Source organism: Trematomus bernacchii, unplaced genomic scaffold (assembly GCF_902827165.1).
Source record: "Trematomus bernacchii unplaced genomic scaffold, fTreBer1.1, whole genome shotgun sequence".
Classification (NCBI taxonomy): Eukaryota; Metazoa; Chordata; class Actinopteri; order Perciformes; family Nototheniidae; genus Trematomus; species Trematomus bernacchii.
The window spans coordinates 7,785,529-7,803,916 of NW_022987547.1; the positions used below are offsets into that span (position 1 = coordinate 7,785,529).

Genomic DNA, 18,388 nt, shown 5'->3' on the forward strand with positions numbered 1-18,388 from the left:
TGTTCCCGGCATCTTTGCTTTTCATCATATTAATATCCATAAATTCCACTGCTTTCCCTCTAAACACATGCCTTGATACTGCCACTTCATGCCTCCTGGATTTATGATGAATTACAAGCTGGGCACTATACATCCAACTGCTAATTGAATCAATATTTCAAAACATGGAGTCTGAAACAGAGAGCTGCTTCTTGTTTATATACTCTGTGTCAGATTCATTTGATCAAACTTGAATATTGATTAATATATATTCTAGGTATGACAGTGAAGTGGGTGTAGGAGGTGTTGTCATTTTATTTATTATAGCTGAGTGGGGCTTTCTCCCCGTTCTCCTTGGAGTTTGATAGCTGGACCTTCATTTTTACGATTCAATTTTATGATGTTTTTATGTAAGCTCTTTCAGGGTTATCACGTTAATCCTCTAACTTTTCCTGTTGCTACTGATCTTGTATATATTATATCTAACAACACACATTGGTTTTAAATTGTATCCAACAACTGTTGTGCGCCCCCTGCCTATGCTGTTCTCTTTATTCATCTGTTTGATTGGTGTTAGCACATTTTACCTTCTATCTTTTACCTTATTTAACTTTCTTAAAGATTGTTTTATTTTATTTTCACATTGTCTTGTAACTTTTTTATATTTGTCAGATTTTTCTTTCAGAATCTTCTTTCAGAAATATGCTTACATGTACATTTTATATAAGCTGTATGAGATATTCAGTGACCCCATTCCTCAACCTTTGAGATGAATAGTTGAATCCCTGAATTCATGGAATCTATCAAAGACTTTGATGAATTGTATTAAGAGAATTATGATGCCAAAATGATCTGCTCACTCGCTGTCCTCCAGGATATAATGAAGTCACAGCGCCCTCTATGAAATGAAAAAACATAAGCAAGGGCAGAACATCGGGAGGATCTTAATGGGGTATAAAGTAGGTCTTTGCCATCAGATCTCATCAGTAAAACAGGTTAGATCACACATTGTATTAAAGTTAGATCACACCTGGAGAGTAACTAATAGGAATCTACAGTATGTATGTGCTATACATATATCAACAATAGCCTCTCTTTATTTTGAAGAAGACATTTTTGAAAGGTGTATGTCAGGTTTGCAATTTAAGTCCAACTTAATTTAATGTGTATATAAATTAACTTGCAATTCAGTGATCAATGTGCTGCTGTTGGTCTTTCCCTCCTATATAGAGAAGTGTCTGTTTCATGCTGATGAGATGATACACATTGAATGAGGTAGTTCTGGAATATACACAATTACAATGTAAAACTACACCAGTAGCCATTGAACCTTTGCCTATACAAAGTGTTGCACACAAACACACACATACAGCCAATACCAGCAGCAGAAGTTATCCATGACTAATGTGACATGGGGGGCCTCCATACGTCCGGACACTGATATGTCAGCACCACAGATTAATATGCTTTCTCAATGACTCTAACAGGGATCCCCTAACCTTGAACACTGATACCTAGAGGGTAATACTCCCAGCGTGCCATATTTTTTTACCATCCACGAACAAGCAGACTAATTGTTTGGGTTATTAAATCCCCCCTGCTGGCTTGGGCCTATGTTTATTAAATTCACCCATCCATCTTCCTATCATCAACTTCAGGTGTATACTGTATAGTCAACATGACAGCTTATTAGCAACCTCTTCATAATGAACATTCAGGGTCTGTAGTCTTCTAATAGCCTGTCTGTCTTCACCGTCCAATAATCATTCAGTCATTACTTTTTAATTAGAAGCTGACTATATATTGAGATTAGCATGTTGTCCTGGTAAAACCCATTCAAAGTATTATCATATAATATCATTAACAGGATTAATAACATTAAGAAGGGTCTCTAAACATCCTTTCAGTCTATATTTGAGTCTGATTTATTCACACTGCCTTGCGTGAGTGAAGACTCATTTTCACATTGTGATTATCGTAACTCAATCACACAGGTCACACTGTATAAATAAGACATTTACCTCAGTGACATATGACACTCATAAGTCACTGCAGGGGTCTCAAAGGCTATTGGCTACCCATCAGGCATGCATGTCAAGATAAGGATGGAGCATTAATCATAGATGCTCTTAATACAAAAATTCATGAATAAAAAAACAAAAAGGACATATACAACTTGTTAAATGATAATAATGCTTATATTTTAGCTAGTGGCAAAAAGATAATAAATACAGGCAGCGAAATGCGATAAAATGTAAGTAAAAGGTGATCAAACTTAAGAAAAACGTACAAAAAGTTAACTTTGAACCAAAGCTCTTAACTGCTTCTCACAGTCCTCATCAGCAGTTTGTTAAGGCCTAGCATGTTCACAAAAGCTTAATAGTTAAACTATTTTGTGCTCCATTTTCCCAATACAATACCATAATACCATACCAAAACCATAACAATACAGTGTAAAATACAATCTGAACTTTAGTCATTTCTGTACCCAGAGATTTACCTTGGATTAAATATCAGCACACAGACTAACATATTTTAGAATTGATTAAGTATGAATTATACTCAATTAGTTAATTGTTCCAATGTTTGACAATATATGGAAATCCATGTTTTGATACTATTTTATTCAATGCAAATAATATCACAATTGAGAGTACAAAATAATAGGATTTTCCTCCGTCACTGCAATGACTTAGAAATCCACACGAGGGCACTATCACCTTTATTAAGAAAGAGCTCTGAGGCTTTCCTTCATCCTCACTTCACCTCAGCACTATGTCAACTCAAAACGAGCAAATGCCTAGACATTACTTTACGTTGCACAATAATCTGAAGCTAAACATAATCGTTGATGCTGGTGGAAGAGGACACCTCTTCAGGTATGCATATAGACTCAAGCTGAGCCCTGTTAACAGCATTCAGGCTGGAGGCTGTCTACCTGCTCATGGCAGGTTGATCCCAAGGTCCTCTCATGAATGAATGGATGGACGGTGGCCTCTGGGGATAAGTGGAGAAATATTCCCATAATTCAGCAGGGGTGACTTGCTGTGGCCTGACCACTCTAACCAGACTAACAAGAGAATTTTAGAGAGGGAGCAAAAGACTGCGCAAGAAAAAGAGAGTGACATACTGAACAGCCTTGTGTTTATCAGAGCTTGGGGGTAGAGGAGCTGCACTTCCATCAAAAACACAGCGGGGAGTGTTTCCTGTGTTGATTCTCGTTTTATGGGAGTGGGATGATTAATCACAGTTGGACCACGGGGATTGACATTTAGCTACAGGTACTTATGCAGCTTTGTGTGATGAATAAACGAAAAGTCTGTGCCATTGTGTCTAAATGCATCGTTTGCTAAAGGCAGGCTCTGCCATCTCACTGTTTTGGAGTCGCACAACCCAGATCCCTGGAGCTAGGAGTTGTGTTACATCACCTCGCTGTATTCAGATCACACCTGACATTCTTTGGAGGATTTACTAAGATCAGATAAAGCTGCATGCTGATTCTAAGCAGCAGGATGTCCCGATATATGGATTGAGAGAAATCCAGCTTTTATTCAGTCAGCACCACCTGTGTGTGCGAGATACTCTTAAGAGGTTCCTTGTTCTTTGATCGCAAACGGAAGTACGGAAGTTTAGAAAAGTTTGCAGTTGCATCCAAATATAGGCTGGTAGAAAATGTCTTCTACCATAATGTAATCCTCAAACTAAGCTAAAAAATATCCTGCATAGATTTAGATAATGCTATGAACAGACATTTTGACAGCTGTATCAACATATACTTGTTGTGATTCTTCTTCTCTTTAGCTCAGGCCCATGTGTGCTTGCACATGTTGGAACGTGTCGCTGTGATGGAAGAACGTCACGGTGCTAAGCCTCGGTGTGGGCGAACATAACAAAAGCCTCATTGTGTCTGTACCTGTGTGTCTCACGGTAATAAAATAAAGACATCGCCATGTTTCCAGTCTAAATATTGTTAACCATGTGGTTAATGTGCTCCAAAAGCCCCCTCTCCTCCAGAGTCTGCAGGTTTTACGCACATCATCCAGATGTGACAGAGACAAAGACAAGACAGAAGGACAGAAAAAGCATCAACACAAGCAGACAAAGTAGCAGAGATGTTTTCAAGGAGCAGATTAACTGAAAAAAGCTCAAAATACAGTGTGTTAATCAGATAGCATAATTTCACATACAGATGTCCTGATGCTGATGTTCAGGCCCCTGGCAGTTACTCGACACCCGTCTCATGCTCAAACCTTACCCTTACAAGACAACGGACATCTCTGTACAACTCTGACTTCCTCCCCATTTCCCCTCCTCAAACCCCCCCCCCCCCCCATCACATCCCGTCTGTCCGTCTGCCAGAGACTGTCTACGTGTTGTGTTCAAACTGCACGGCCACATTTAGACCAGTGGAATAAATGTGTTGTGTTTTCCTTCCACTTGCTCTCCCTGCTTCTCTAAGACCTCTTTATTTGCTGTCGCATAACAAGCCATGTTCTTGTTTTCCATCGTGAGGGCGTAGTTGTGGATGTTACCGAATGGCAAAAAACTGTTGAGCAGTATTTTCGTGTGGTATTTTAAAGAATTCAAGTCTGTTGAGACCTTGTTTTGCTTTACCAACCCTGGAGGCCCTTGTAGTGAACGTACAGGGAGTCATTTTCATTTCTGTAACGGCTCATTTTAACGGCATCTGAGACACCATAACAAGCCTGGCATTTATACATTTGAAAAATACGTTTTTAGAAGAACTGATGAGACTGAATTAGGACAAAACTATGAAAATGTTGCATTTACGATAATGAAAGACTCATCAGTCATCAGTTTAGACCTTGGTTAAAAATACAGATATCCAAAGCAGACGTCATTAATTATTTTAGGCATCCTTCAGGTAACCGCCCCTGATTTTTGAACTCCAACGCACCACAAATAATTTTGGATAAAAAGCTAGTGAGAAAACATCTGTCATTTTGTATTCCCTAATGGGAAGTCTTATATTATTGTACCTCTCATATTCTAAATCTATTAGGCACAATAAAGCAGGAACTGTATTAGCACATCCTACAACAACAACGTTAAAACTGGCAGATATTTGACTGTAATATATATATATATATATATATATATATATACATATGACATCTTTATGCTGAGTTAAGTTGAATATGGCAGCTAGAAATAGCTCCCTGTATACCGTGGAAATGTTGTGATGACTGCTATTGCAGATAGAGAAAACTCACAGGATTTTACATTTCCTCTTCCCTCTTTCAGTTTTTTTATTAGAGCAGTTAATACAGGCTGATCCAGCAGGGGAAAAAATGAAAAAGTGTTTGTAGTGGTGGAGCCTGGAAAACAAAAACACTAAGCCTCATAAGTCAAGAGAAATGGAAAGATTGTCAATACAGCAAACCAGAAGGAAAAATAAAACAGTTTGATGTAACCAACTTCTCCTTGTACGCTTCATATGCTACACATATATAGTGCAGCACCTACGAAGGGAAATGAAACTGAGACTGAACTTGGGCACATTTGAGTCAGTGAGGCATGTGATGACTCTTTCTGTAAACTGGATTTTAAGTAATACTCTGAAATGCAAATTGCATGATAATCAGACTGATGACCCGGCAACATGACAAACCCTAACCCTAACCCTATATGACATTCTACATTACCCTAAAATATTTACACTAGCATGTTAAGTTGTTGGGTGTGAATGTATTTGTTTAGTTTCTCTTTTACAGTAAAGCTTAACTCTGCTTCTGTCAAAAATCATAAAAATACCTAAACATGTATTTATTTCTACTGTATGTCATTTTCAGCTAGAGTAAAAAAAGAGAAGTGAAAGTTTTATTTTGAAACTTCCCTTTTATGCAATTTTTCTCTGTGAATTATTTTTTGCAAAACAGCATAATTTAGCCAAGCGTTACACACATTAAAAGCATTGCTGTTTATTTGGAAAAACATTTTTAGATCCATATGGATAGTGTCAATCATTTACTACTAAAAGTATCAGGATTGAAAACTCAGTGCAGTGTGTCTCGTCATCTAAATGTCCTGTCAAAATGTCTTCGAGCAACACCCGATCCCTCACTTTAAGCTGATCAAATAGCATCAAAACATCAAAACATCTCATATCTAATGCTTTTAGACACCATGTGCAGCTCTATATCTAGGAAACTATTTTTGCTCCACACGTGTGCTAGTACATCAAAAATATATTCTACCATGGCATAGGCACACAAGCAGATGGAAAATGAAACAGTTGTATTATTTCTATGTAACACAACCACTTCCTACCATGAGAGCTATTAATCACAAGCTGACAAGTTGACTATTTCAATGTGAACATTAGCCTGCACGGAAAGAAAAAAAGCAACGGAAATTGCATGAAAATAATCTCTGCAGGGATCTTTTAATCCTCATATGATGTGGAAACTATTTATATAAATAGCTAGGTAATTAGCAGTCAATATCAAAAACACCATCAAGAGAATTTCAAGCGAACTATCTTGTATTTGCACCACAGCTGGAGTTTTCAACTGTCAGTTCTGCCCAAATTACTTCTCTAATGTTGGCTCACTTTGGGCAGCATTTATTTAGCCTTTTAGTGACAAATGTTAACTGCCCCGGTATCTATCGGGTCACACTTATTTTGAGTATGTCCAATGGGGACCACAAATGATGTGAGAAATTGTCTTGATAACTCAGTTTCCTCTGAGAGATATTTACACCAGGGAGAAGATAAATAAAAAGCCAGTTGTTTGTGCACACATCTGGTGTTTCCTGTATGTTTTACTGTTTATGCTACTGCATCTTTTACCAGCTGTCCTTATTCCCCAGTGTGCATGTGTGTTTTAAATATCTATTCCATAGACTTAAATTCCTGGCATCGCTCCGCCTGGGAAAATACCCCCACTAGTCCTTAGTGTTGCAGTCCATGTTTCCTTACAGTCTCCTGGAGTAGTGCATGTGTTAGTCCTTGTGGTTCAAGTCCGTTTGTGAGTCAGACTTCTGAGCTGAAGTAAATAAATTACTCATAAATTGAGATGACATGATCGATACCCCTCTCATATCAAATAGTAGAACAATCAAGCTTTTCGTCCCAACTATCAGCAACAAAGTCAATGAGTATTTTTCACACAGCGAAATCACTAATAGTTTATATATCTAAATCTATTATTGCATACCTCTTTAACGCTCTGTGCATGCAATCACAGCAAACAATAAGCAAATACATGTTAACACAGTGACAGCGATAGAAAGCAGCATGTATAAAATCAGTAATTGGCATTGTTGAATTCTTGATGATTCTCACTCAATGTAATGCCTATGTGCTGCAGTGAGCAACATGTTGTTTTTGTTCCTGCTTCAGTCCACATGACTATCATCATTTTGCCCTTAGTTAAAACCAAACATTTATTTTTCTTCCTACCTGGAATGATCTCGAAGAGAAATTTCCCTCCTTCATCGCCGCTGGTTGGATGTTCTGTAACTTTGTTTCCAGGTAAGAAAATGGCTCCCTGTGGAGAAACAACATTGACAGTTTAGAATAAGGGTATTTTAGATAAAACATTTAGGATTAAATGCTGACTTAACGTCTTCGGCATAATACATCTGTTCAGTTAAGTATATATTCCCTTTACTTTACATTTATTCATCCTTATTGTTTAAAGGGGACCTATTATGCAAAATTCACTTTTTGATGTCTTTCATACATAAATATGTGTCCCCGGTGTGTCAGGGAACTCACAAAGTGTCAGAAAACAAAACCCTCTCTCTTTTCCTCCGTACCCACATCTCTAAAAAAAGAAAACTTAAGATAGATCAAGTCAAGCTATGTGCTGCATCAGAAACAGCGTGTTTTGGCTACTGGAGAGAATATGTGTAACGCAGTGGCGAGCCGTGACTTTTATACCCCCTCTGAGGGCCGGTTCAAGTCCCCGAACAGACCTAAATATGGAGTGTGGACTGCTACTTGGAGAGGTCCCAGTTCACCTCCTGGGCCCTGCCATGGTGCCCTTGAGCAAGGCACCGTGACCGGACAACCCCCTTCCCCCCCCACTCCCATTGCTCCCCGGGCGCTGTACAATAGCTGCCCACTGCTCCTAGTACTAGACTCCTGGTACTAGGATGGGTTAAATGCAGAGGCCACATTTCACTGTGTGCTGTGTGCTCTGCATGTGTGACCATTAAAGAGGGGTTTCATCCTTCCGATTCTACTATCTATTATCCATCATAAATCTATCGATTCGATTTATGATTCGAAAATTATAAAAGTAGGGTAGACATGTGGATATTATCCGGCTGAACAAAACGTGCATTCATCTAACAGGTTTGTTTTCCACAGACCTTATTTCGAGCTATTTTCCAAAATCCTATGGAGAAATCCCATTGCTTTTTTGTCGAGGTAACCCATGCGCAGCTTACTTCCGGGTTTTAGGATGCGTCACTGCACCACTATACACATGCATAAGCTTCACAGCGGGCGGAACTTGTCATAAAGTCCGCGAAAATAAAGCCCACCCATTTAGAGGGAAGATATGATTGGTCAATTGTACTGTCATTTGACATTACTCTCTCGTTGAGTTACCCTAGCTGGCCCTCTGTGAATTTACAGCAGGACCACCAATCAGCTCCTGTCTTCGCAGAGACGGCTCAAGGAGCTTCTTTCATTTAACCCTTCACATTCAAACAAAAACTGAACAGGCAGATTCGAAGGATTTATTTCTTTGGAAATGTTATTTTAAATACAATTAAATCAAGTATTATTTTATTTGTAAATGTTTTTTTTTTATGTTTTCAAATATTATTTTTTTATGTTTTCAAATATTATTTTTTAGAATATCTTAGGCCCTCTGACGGCTCGCCACTGGTGTAACGTAATGTCCTTGTGGTAAACCCTGCGAGAGAGAAAGGTTTGAGCTCCATACTGTTTCAGAAATAAAGCTTGAAGTGGTTGGGAACATAATATGGCATTTAATCACGGCAGCGTTTAGCTGAGTTTCTCCCGGTAGAGAATTCTCTTAGCAGGGGAAAGCTGCGTGACGCTACAAAGGGGCGTGGCTAGCAGCAGACGTTCCATTTAAAGCAGAATCAGCCTTTTTGGAACAGGGCTGGAATAGAGGGGTATGAGCAGTATGAGGCATGGCTACAATGGGTGATCTGTTTGGTATTTTAAGCAAAAAACTTCACAGACATGTTTTGTATAGGTATGGCCCTACAATATATTTTTCAAATATAGCATAATAGGTCCACTTTAAGTTGATGCTAAAATGTTGCCTCGTTTAAGACAACTTATTTGAATCATAGTTGCATTTAATTTGTAATGGGTTTTTTCAGATTTTACTGCACATCTGCCATTTGATATAAACAGTTCACTCTGCAAGACCTTTCCATCTGCACTCCTGAGCTCAGCAGCACACCAAATCTCTTGTACCATAACAGCAGGAATATGTTTAAATCCCTGACATATTAGTCAAACTAGTTTGCATCATCATATCCAGTATTTCAACATCTTTGCCAGTCAAAATGTTGTACACAAGTCCCCATGGGCGGGTCTGGATGATGGAGCTGAGCTGTTATCAAATGTGGCAAAGTGGCAGCATTATAGTGGATCACCATCTCTGCCTCAGCTCTGTCCACAATGATACATAATCTGGGTGACACTGGAGGCCAAATCATCTCTGCTTTAAATAGCAGTAGACTCAGCATCAGCTTTTTCCAGACTGTATCTCTCAGTGACCTTACTGTGGAGACTTCCTGTAGGTGAGAGAGGCGGGGGCAGATTTACAGCATGCGTCTGCACAAGAGACTCACACACTCACTGACTGGACCAGAGATTAGATATTACCTCTAATATATCTGTACTCAGAAAGGCCACAGGTAGTATGTGAAAATAGTGTGTCATTTTTATATTTTATAACATTTTATCGGCGAAACGGTCAGTCTATAAGTTAAAAGTAATGTTGAATTGCTATATAATTCATCAAATCATTAGATGCAACCCTTAAGAATTACATTCTAGGAGTTTTAAGACTATATATTTTAACTACATACACCACACGCTTAGCAATTTAGTAACTGCGCAGTAAATCACAAGTACCTGCATGTGGTAATTCTATCGGAATTACAAAGAAGTTACTTAAACTGGGGAGTAACTATTATGCAGTTAATTATTCTTCACAGATAAAATGAGAAACTATAAACAAGGATTACAACACAACCAGCTGCAGGTTGACCCATTATGCATTCAAACAGTGACTCTTTACTTGATGAACATTGTTACATCCGTGCCACAATGCAGCATCTGACAGTCATTAGAGTGCCCTTCATCTGGTTAACGCAGACAAGATGTGCATTGGTGACAGCAACAGTATTAAGGAGCCAAACACATTAACAGGATCTGAGGGGAGTCAGTTTCCTTCCTGCAGAGAGAGGGCTCTTTAATGAGCCATAACTGTGACAACCAGGACGTGGAAACCCTACCTGAGGCCCAGATGAAGCTCTTTAAAGGGTTATAAAGATGGGACAGACATGTCCACGATTGGAGGAATGAGTGTTTGATGTGGTTGTCCGCAAGAGAATCTGCTCAGCTTCAGTGTCATGGGATTAAAAACTTCTCTAAGAACTTCTTTTTTTTTCTTCGAACACAGATCTTTTTGTCATGCACATTGTACTGGATCCAAGGAAACAAGAGATGACTTCAATGGTTCGTGTGTGGGTGAGATAGACTTAAAAAATGTATGCCTTATGGGTTGTGTATATTATTAGAAAGAAGAAAAGGACCTGTGTAGTTGCTCCATATTCCGAAGCCACAAAACCACTGATATTCCCTCCCCTCTGTTTCTAAGCCACAGCCACACTTTCCATACTGACATCCTCCCTGGTGGCCTGTTGTTTGCTGCAGACAAACCCCACCACAGACAGCGTAATATTTACAAAGCAAAGAGTAGCCTGGCCCAACCCAACATGGCAAGAGAACCCAACTTATTTTAGGGTTTTCTCTGCCATTTTAATAGTCGTTAACAAGGATGAGGTCATTTTTTGGAAACAGTGTAATGACATAAGCCCACTTATCTTTTTGTTCTCAACCAAAAAGCTCTGCACACACATATGGGACAGAAGAGGCTCAGAGGAATCTGTTTGAGGGAAGCGACAGCAGGAAGCTCAGGTTGCTGAGCCGTTTCTGAGGCTTTGTCTAACAGTACGCTCCAAATTAAATCAAATTCAGTGTGTTTTCTCATACTGCAAGCAAATACCATAATACTGATTGTATTGTGATTCAAGCACTTCCAGTTTTTTGACCACTGCAGCTAGGGCTGTGCAATTAATCGTATTTTAATCTCGATTACGATTTTGGCTTGCAACGATTACGAAAACAATGTAATCGAAATAAAACGATTATTATTTTTGTAAAAAAAAAAAAAATGTAATTATTATTATTTTTTTTTATTTTTTTTTTTTGGGTTTTTCAGTTGAATTATACTTAAAGTTCAGGGTAATCAACTGTTAAAAACATACTGTTCACATTTTTGTTTCAATAAATGGATGTTTTCAAAGTAAATGGATAATCGTTTTTAATAATCGTGATATCAATTATTGACCAAAATAATCGTGATTAGGATTTTTGCCATAATCGCACAGCCCTACAGTAAGTGCTATTCAATCCAAATGTGACGTCCATTTTGGTCATAAACAAGACATTTTACCCCTGTGAACTTTCACGTTTGTTTGGAGTTTATTGACAGTTATAGGGTGAATGGAATGGTGTGCCTCATTGTTTCTGCAGCCTTAGACATTTGATTAATTACCACTAGGTCAGATTGGCTTTTCCAATAAAATAATAGGAATACTCAGTAGCAGCTTGTACACCATGACATATGCAATCCACTGTTTATATCTTTATATGTTCTGATGAGTCAATGGAAATAAATTGTGTCCTCTGCCCTTTAAAGAAGGTAGGGCTTTCTCATCCAGCTGACAGAGAACGGCTAACTTTATCTTGCCTTTTGTGCTGAGAGGCTATTAAACAGTAGGCTTTTATTTATTTTTCCGCTGAAAACAGCTGCACCAGAAACTGATACTATCAGGACAGTGAGTATGAACCAAACCACTGAAATTGTAGATAAGTAGCTCAAAAGGTGCTTTAAGTTTAACTACAGGATGAGTTACTTGTTTTTGAGCCTTCACATATCAGCAAGTAGTCATGTGACCTGGTGTTAATGAAAATAAAGATTCTAGACAATTTAAGGATACAAATAATTACGCCACCATATTCTGTTCTGGAGACTGAGTCTAAGTTCAGAGATAATATTAGTTTGTTAAATAATAATGATTTGGTTTGATGGTGAAGGAAAAAGGACATGTGGCACGAAAATGAAATACAGATCAATAAATTGTGGAACAGAAATTGATTGCAGGTTTCAAACAGACAAATGCTCACACTGAAGTCAATTAAGCAGAGGTTATTGGTGCAACAGGTCATTTAAGTGCTCGTTAAACCTTGGCAAGTTGTTCAGCGGTCCTTTTATCCAATAATGACTGCTCTCCAGCCTCAGTGACCTTGCAGACAAGAAGTCAAACTCCCTGGGAGACCTGGAGACATTCTCTATATTTTTCTGAAAGCGTGTAAGTGCATACGTCTGTCTATGTGTTTATTCTTTTCAATAGTCAAGTCTGTACTTTTGCCCTAAAGACCTGTCTATCCATGTGGCAAAGATTTACAAACGGTAGTTCTGCCCTTATCGCTCCACTGAGTCCATCAATCCAATAAATGTCATCATTATTTCAGTTATAAAACAGGTAGCTCTGTTCAAAAGAGTACAATACCCAGTGAACCCAAAGCTGCGCCTTCATAACACTCACTGAAATATTAATATGCCTGTCAAACGCATAGGGTGGAAAAAAGTAAGCACTTCTACATTAATCTTTATTTATCTGGTGGATTAACTGTGCGTGATTGATGTGGGATATTAGACATGATAAACCAAGAGAAGAGGATACTTAATAGACTAAAATTAGAGAGAGGGGAATTTAAACAAAACAAGGATGTATCTTTTAGACAAGACAAGTATGTGAAATGTTTGCTAAAATCAGTGAGAGGCAGCAAGGACTTTTTTTTTAAAACAGTGACCAAAGAAGAATGAACATGTACTGTAATGCACATTAGTTTCTATGTGTTTTTCTAATGTGAAATAGATTAATGATCATACTTAGGCTTTAATGCAGGCAGAATTTATGAAAAACACACCATTTCTGGCCCTAAATACAACATTCTAACAAATAATGTGCAAAAAAAGCTGGGAGCTATAGGCAGACAACAAAGAAAAGCATGGTCTGACTCACAATGCAAATCCATCAAAAAAACGACAAGATCCCTTAGACAGAATAAAACAACAAGACAGTAAGTGATTTATGTGCGAGTGTCCCGTCACGTCCAGCAGGAAAACCTGTCACTGCTGCTATTGTTGCTGCCTGTCTGACGCAGAGACCTTGTATCTTCATCCAAGAATGACTCCGATGTATAAAGTTTCATCAAATATCATCACCCAAACCCATACTGCCAGTCAGACGTTTCTCAAATCATGAAATATAAGAAAACATACGGTAGGAAGAGCTCTTTTGCTATTAAATCGGATCAAATGCCAACAAAATGTCTTATTTAATCTGATAAAATTCCAAAGCAATTACTGTGAAATCTTGTAAAACATGAAATGAAATACATTAAAGGAGAAACAGTCCTCTTTAAAAAAGTCAAACCTCAAGAGAAGAAGGTCAAAAATGTACTTTAAAAAATAAATGATGCTATATGACCTAGTGGGACACATGGAGTCGGATTCAAATGTTAACAGGCTTCAAGCCAAAACATGAAATTAAAATAATGTCATATATAGAATACTGTAAATGTAAGGACAAGCATTAAAAATGTCCTCTATTGATGCACTGCGTATCTGTCATAAAGATTCCTCTGCAGTGCAGAACGTCTCTTAATGTCTTTATTTAACCTTATTAAATATATATATAAGCGATATCTATATTCAACTTATTAAATCTATATAATAAATGTTATTTAACCTTATTAAATCTATGTAAGGATTTTCTTTGTGTAACCTTATTAAAGTCTGACCGCTCCTTGAATGTATGCATTTAATGGATTAATATTTTTCTACGGTCAATATTAAACAAAACATGTGCAGATACAAAGTGCCATGTCATTGTAAGGCATATTGTTTCACACTGTATACTACTACATCATACTGATGGTGAACAGTATTGAGTTGTACTAAAACATTTTCAAGTTGTGGTAAAGTTATCAAACATTTTTTAATAGACATAAGGTAACAATTAATGACAATTCAGTAGCAAATGTGGATATACTTGTATGTAAAGTACTGTGTAATTCTATAGACATACTGTATGTACATGCTCCTGTTTAAAAATCTAAGTTTCCTATGATTTTGTTTCATGGCTCTTTCAGCTGAACTCCAAGTTTCAGAATATCTACACCTTTAAAAAGTAGAGCACAGCTGCAGGAGGCACCATTACTTAGCCTTGCAAAGTTCCTGCACATCTATTTTCCAGTGAAATTAGTTTGCAGCTAGTTCAGCTGGACCCTCTGTTACTGTAGAGTCCCCCCTCTAAAACTAGAGCACAGCTGCACTTTCAGTCAAACGGAGAGAAACCATACTGATCATTAGCTTTACTTCCACTGAAGTCGTGCCTCATGCTGTTTGTTTGACATCTCAAAGCAGACTGCCTGGGGTCTTAGATGATAAACACCCCCAGGACTTAAATATCACTGACTACCAGGAAAGAAAAAGTAGCCTAGAATAAAGCCTTGATGTACAGAATATCTTCTGAAGTGATAATATGATGACATTTAGTCCAGCTGAACCAAAGGAAATGCTGATTGACACAGTTTGAAATAAGGTGTGTGGATAGTATGACGAGGCTGCCTGCCATAGTATGATATATTTTGTGGGATCATTTGAGTTTTATCTGTATTTTTCCTCAGGAGAAACTGAGTACCTACAGGGATTTCAATGTGACCATTAATGTTTGAGATGCCTTGTCATTGACCAAAGTCTTTCAGTGGATATTCTACAGTACTGCCATACCAGTGTCTATATTACACACATGGTCAGCCATTGCTTACAGGGCTTTTCAACAGCGATATCACACATTTGTTTGTCATCCAGCACGTTTGCATTCATTTTAGGTATATATACATAGAGTGTGTATTTATATGATCATCTTTCACATGTGCTTGATGTCCCCTTATTGGTAATTTAAGCTCTTTCCTTCCTGCTATCCGATTAAGCTTTCTCTAAAGATAATGATGTGTAGTACCTTACTAAGACACGCTATACTAACCTCATGCACAGCTTTGATTTATAGTTCAGGTTCTTCACAGCAAACTGAAATAAAGACAGACTACAGAACAGATAACTTTTGTGTTTCTGAAACCGGATTCTGCTCTCAGCTCTTCCTCCGGGGCGTATAAGGGGACACAGTGGAATGGATTATATGGCGTGAACTGATACTTCTGATACACATTTTTGTCTGAAAGGTCACTTATGTTGCTGACTTGGGACTGACTGAGCAGCGACCTGCCACACAGAATAAGAAGGATAGTTTTCATAATAGTACCTGAAAAATAATAATAATAATAGCTCGGATTTATATAGCGCCTTTCAAGGGACCCAAGGTCGCTTTACAAGTAACAGGGCAAAAACAAACATAACAAAACAAAAGTCAGACAGACAAAACAACAGATCGATTAGGGGCCGAAAGCCTTGACAAACAGATGGGACTTGAGGGCCCTTTTGAAGGCGTCAAGTGTGGGGATGTTGCGAATCTCCGCAGGGAGAGCGTTCCAGAGGGTGGGGGCTGCCACACTGAAGACTCTGTCCCCGAAGGTTCGCAGTTTGGTGCGGGGGGTGGTAAGCAGGCCAGAGTCTGAGGACCGTAGGTTCCGGGGTGGGGCATGTGGGTGAAGGATGTCCGATAGGTACTGGGGGGCAAGGGCATGGAGGGACTTGTAGGTAAGGAGGAGGATTTTGTATGCTATGCGGGACTTGACCGGCAACCAGTGGAGGTGGATGAGGGTGGGAGTGATGTGCTGCCACGGCTTTGTGTGTGTGAGTACCCTAGTGTCTCTCTAAGCTTGTTCGCATTTGCTATAAAAACAATTGAGGGTGATAAAGCCAATTGAGGGTGACAAAGCCAAAACAATTATCTAAAAGATGCTGAATCAGGTCCTTTTAATCCATTCATATTTCCAAAAATACTTATTATACAGTAGTAAGTGGAAGTTAAATGATCCCAAAACTACAGACATTAACCAACCCAATACAAGTATATGCTGTTTGATAATACAGAGGCTTGTACATGTAACGGACATGGTCTTTTGCCCGGGGATACAAACTGAAGCCCCTTTTGTGTTTAGAATTTTGATGTGCTTCGAGACAGCTCCTGCACCAGCTGCACACTCACTTCTTGTGAGGTAAGATGCTCCCCTGCACCTGCACATACCTAAAGTGTAAGCAGGCTACCACCAAAAGGTATTGGGTACAGAGAACGTTTGAGAAAACTGAGCTGGTTGCAAGTCTAGTGAGGGTTAATTGACTTTTCTGTCAATCAATACCGAGCTTATTAGACGTTTATTCCCCATACAGGGAATAGTCTCTGTGTTTAGTGTGCGTACTAGGAATACTGACAGCCAGAACTGTCTTAGATGTTATTCCATCTTTAATGTACTAAGCCTGCTGCAGAAAAGGACTCTGCCTAAATATTATTGTCTAACCAGAGTAATAATGTATGAGAAGATGCCTTATTTGGCTTTAAGTATGAGTTGTGACCCAGACTCAATGTAACACCTAAATGTGACGTCTGTGTTTCGATTTGTAACCAGAAGATGATGTCAGTTGTACGTTTAGTGACGTAAACAAGAGGGTGTTTGGATAGTGTCCACATTATTGTCCACATTCCTCTGACATTCAAGTCAGATCACGCCTGGATGTGATGTGACGTGACTCACTGCTACCTTCACAACTTACAAGTACACATACAAATATACATTCTGCTACAGTTACATGGTGCTGTTAAAGTCACAAGTTGTACCATCCTTTGTCAATTTCCAAAGTGGCTACAGAGTAATTGCAGAAGCGAGGCTCAGACAAATGGTACAGTGTTAATGTTTCGCGACACAGTCTTGCAGAATGAATAATTACAGAGCTGCAATGGCATTTTATTTACTCCCGTTAAATGCCAAGGTCAAACAGTTGACGGCTGAAGCTCGGGAACAAAGTGTTATCAGTGCGTTATTGCACTGTTGCATTATTGATTTCATAAAATGTCTCATTAAACTACTTTTCTTTAGATCATGTTGTTTGGATTCACACACGTCGCCTTTGTGCTATAAATATTAATCGGCTAACGTAATATCATAATCAAGCCCTGCATTTCTAAATACATTATAATACAATTAAATTGGTCCAATGTATTCATTCACAACTGTCTCATTCATTCATGATGGTACCTCGTATACTTCACTGGAATATACGTAGTTACGATGCTAAGTGGTTTAAATTACAATAATCATACCATTTCACCCGCTGAATGAATTCTGTCTTTGTTAATGGCTCGGCCAGATGACATCTGAGTGCATGTGTGTGTGTGAGAGAATGTGAGCGAGTACATGCATGCTTGTGCGTGCATACATCTCCATGTGCGAGTAAGGGCAGGCAGATGGCATGTTGACGCTGAGCCCACACGTGCCGTACCCTGCGCATGCTTTTCAGTGACCCTTCACCTCTATCTGACTCCCATTCTTCAGATTCCACCAGTTGCTCAGAGAGGTTTGGCACGACTGTACGGGGACACAACATGGTCCCTGTTTTGACAATAATAATATGCGCTATTTGTTATCTAGAATTATCAGAATTCCTCAAGGCACTTGTAATTCTCCTTTTGTGCCAGTTCATTACATTATATTTACTAAGCAGTATAAATGCACGAAAGAAGACAAATACTACCACCTAAAATCAGATTCAATTGGATCCTTATGTCTGGAGAGGCCATTACAAAACAAAAATATGTTTTTCTAGTAGTGACACCTAGAGCTTACAACTTCTGGCTAAGTATCCTCAGCTCTATAAAAGTTGAAAGCTTCTTTCAGCAACATAACAGTTTTCTTTTAACCACTCTAAAAGATTGTTTACAGGAGCTGCAGGAAACAGTTTTCAACACAAAAGCAATACAAAACAACTGTAGGCTACCTGCACAGCTCCAGCCAGCAGACAAACACCTCTTGCAAATACCTAGTGGAGCATTGATCAGCTAAATAGCCAGATATTTCCCTCAGGAGTTGGGAAACAACAAAAAAATAGCTGAACAGAGATTGGACTTAGACATT

The 18,388-nt window shown here is 38.7% G+C and overlaps 1 protein-coding gene across 2 annotated transcripts in view; it reads right to left on the bottom strand.

The window, feature by feature from the left end:
- The window catches only part of arhgap24 (Rho GTPase activating protein 24), a 65,332-nt gene that overhangs the window by 32,484 nt on the left and 14,460 nt on the right, over positions 1–18,388 (bottom strand). For both annotated transcript variants that reach the window (XM_034123380.1, XM_034123381.1), the window contains exon 3: positions 7,406–7,493. In XM_034123380.1, the coding sequence (XP_033979271.1) occupies positions 7,406–7,493 (88 nt within the window). The remainder of the gene's footprint in view (positions 1–7,405; positions 7,494–18,388) is intronic.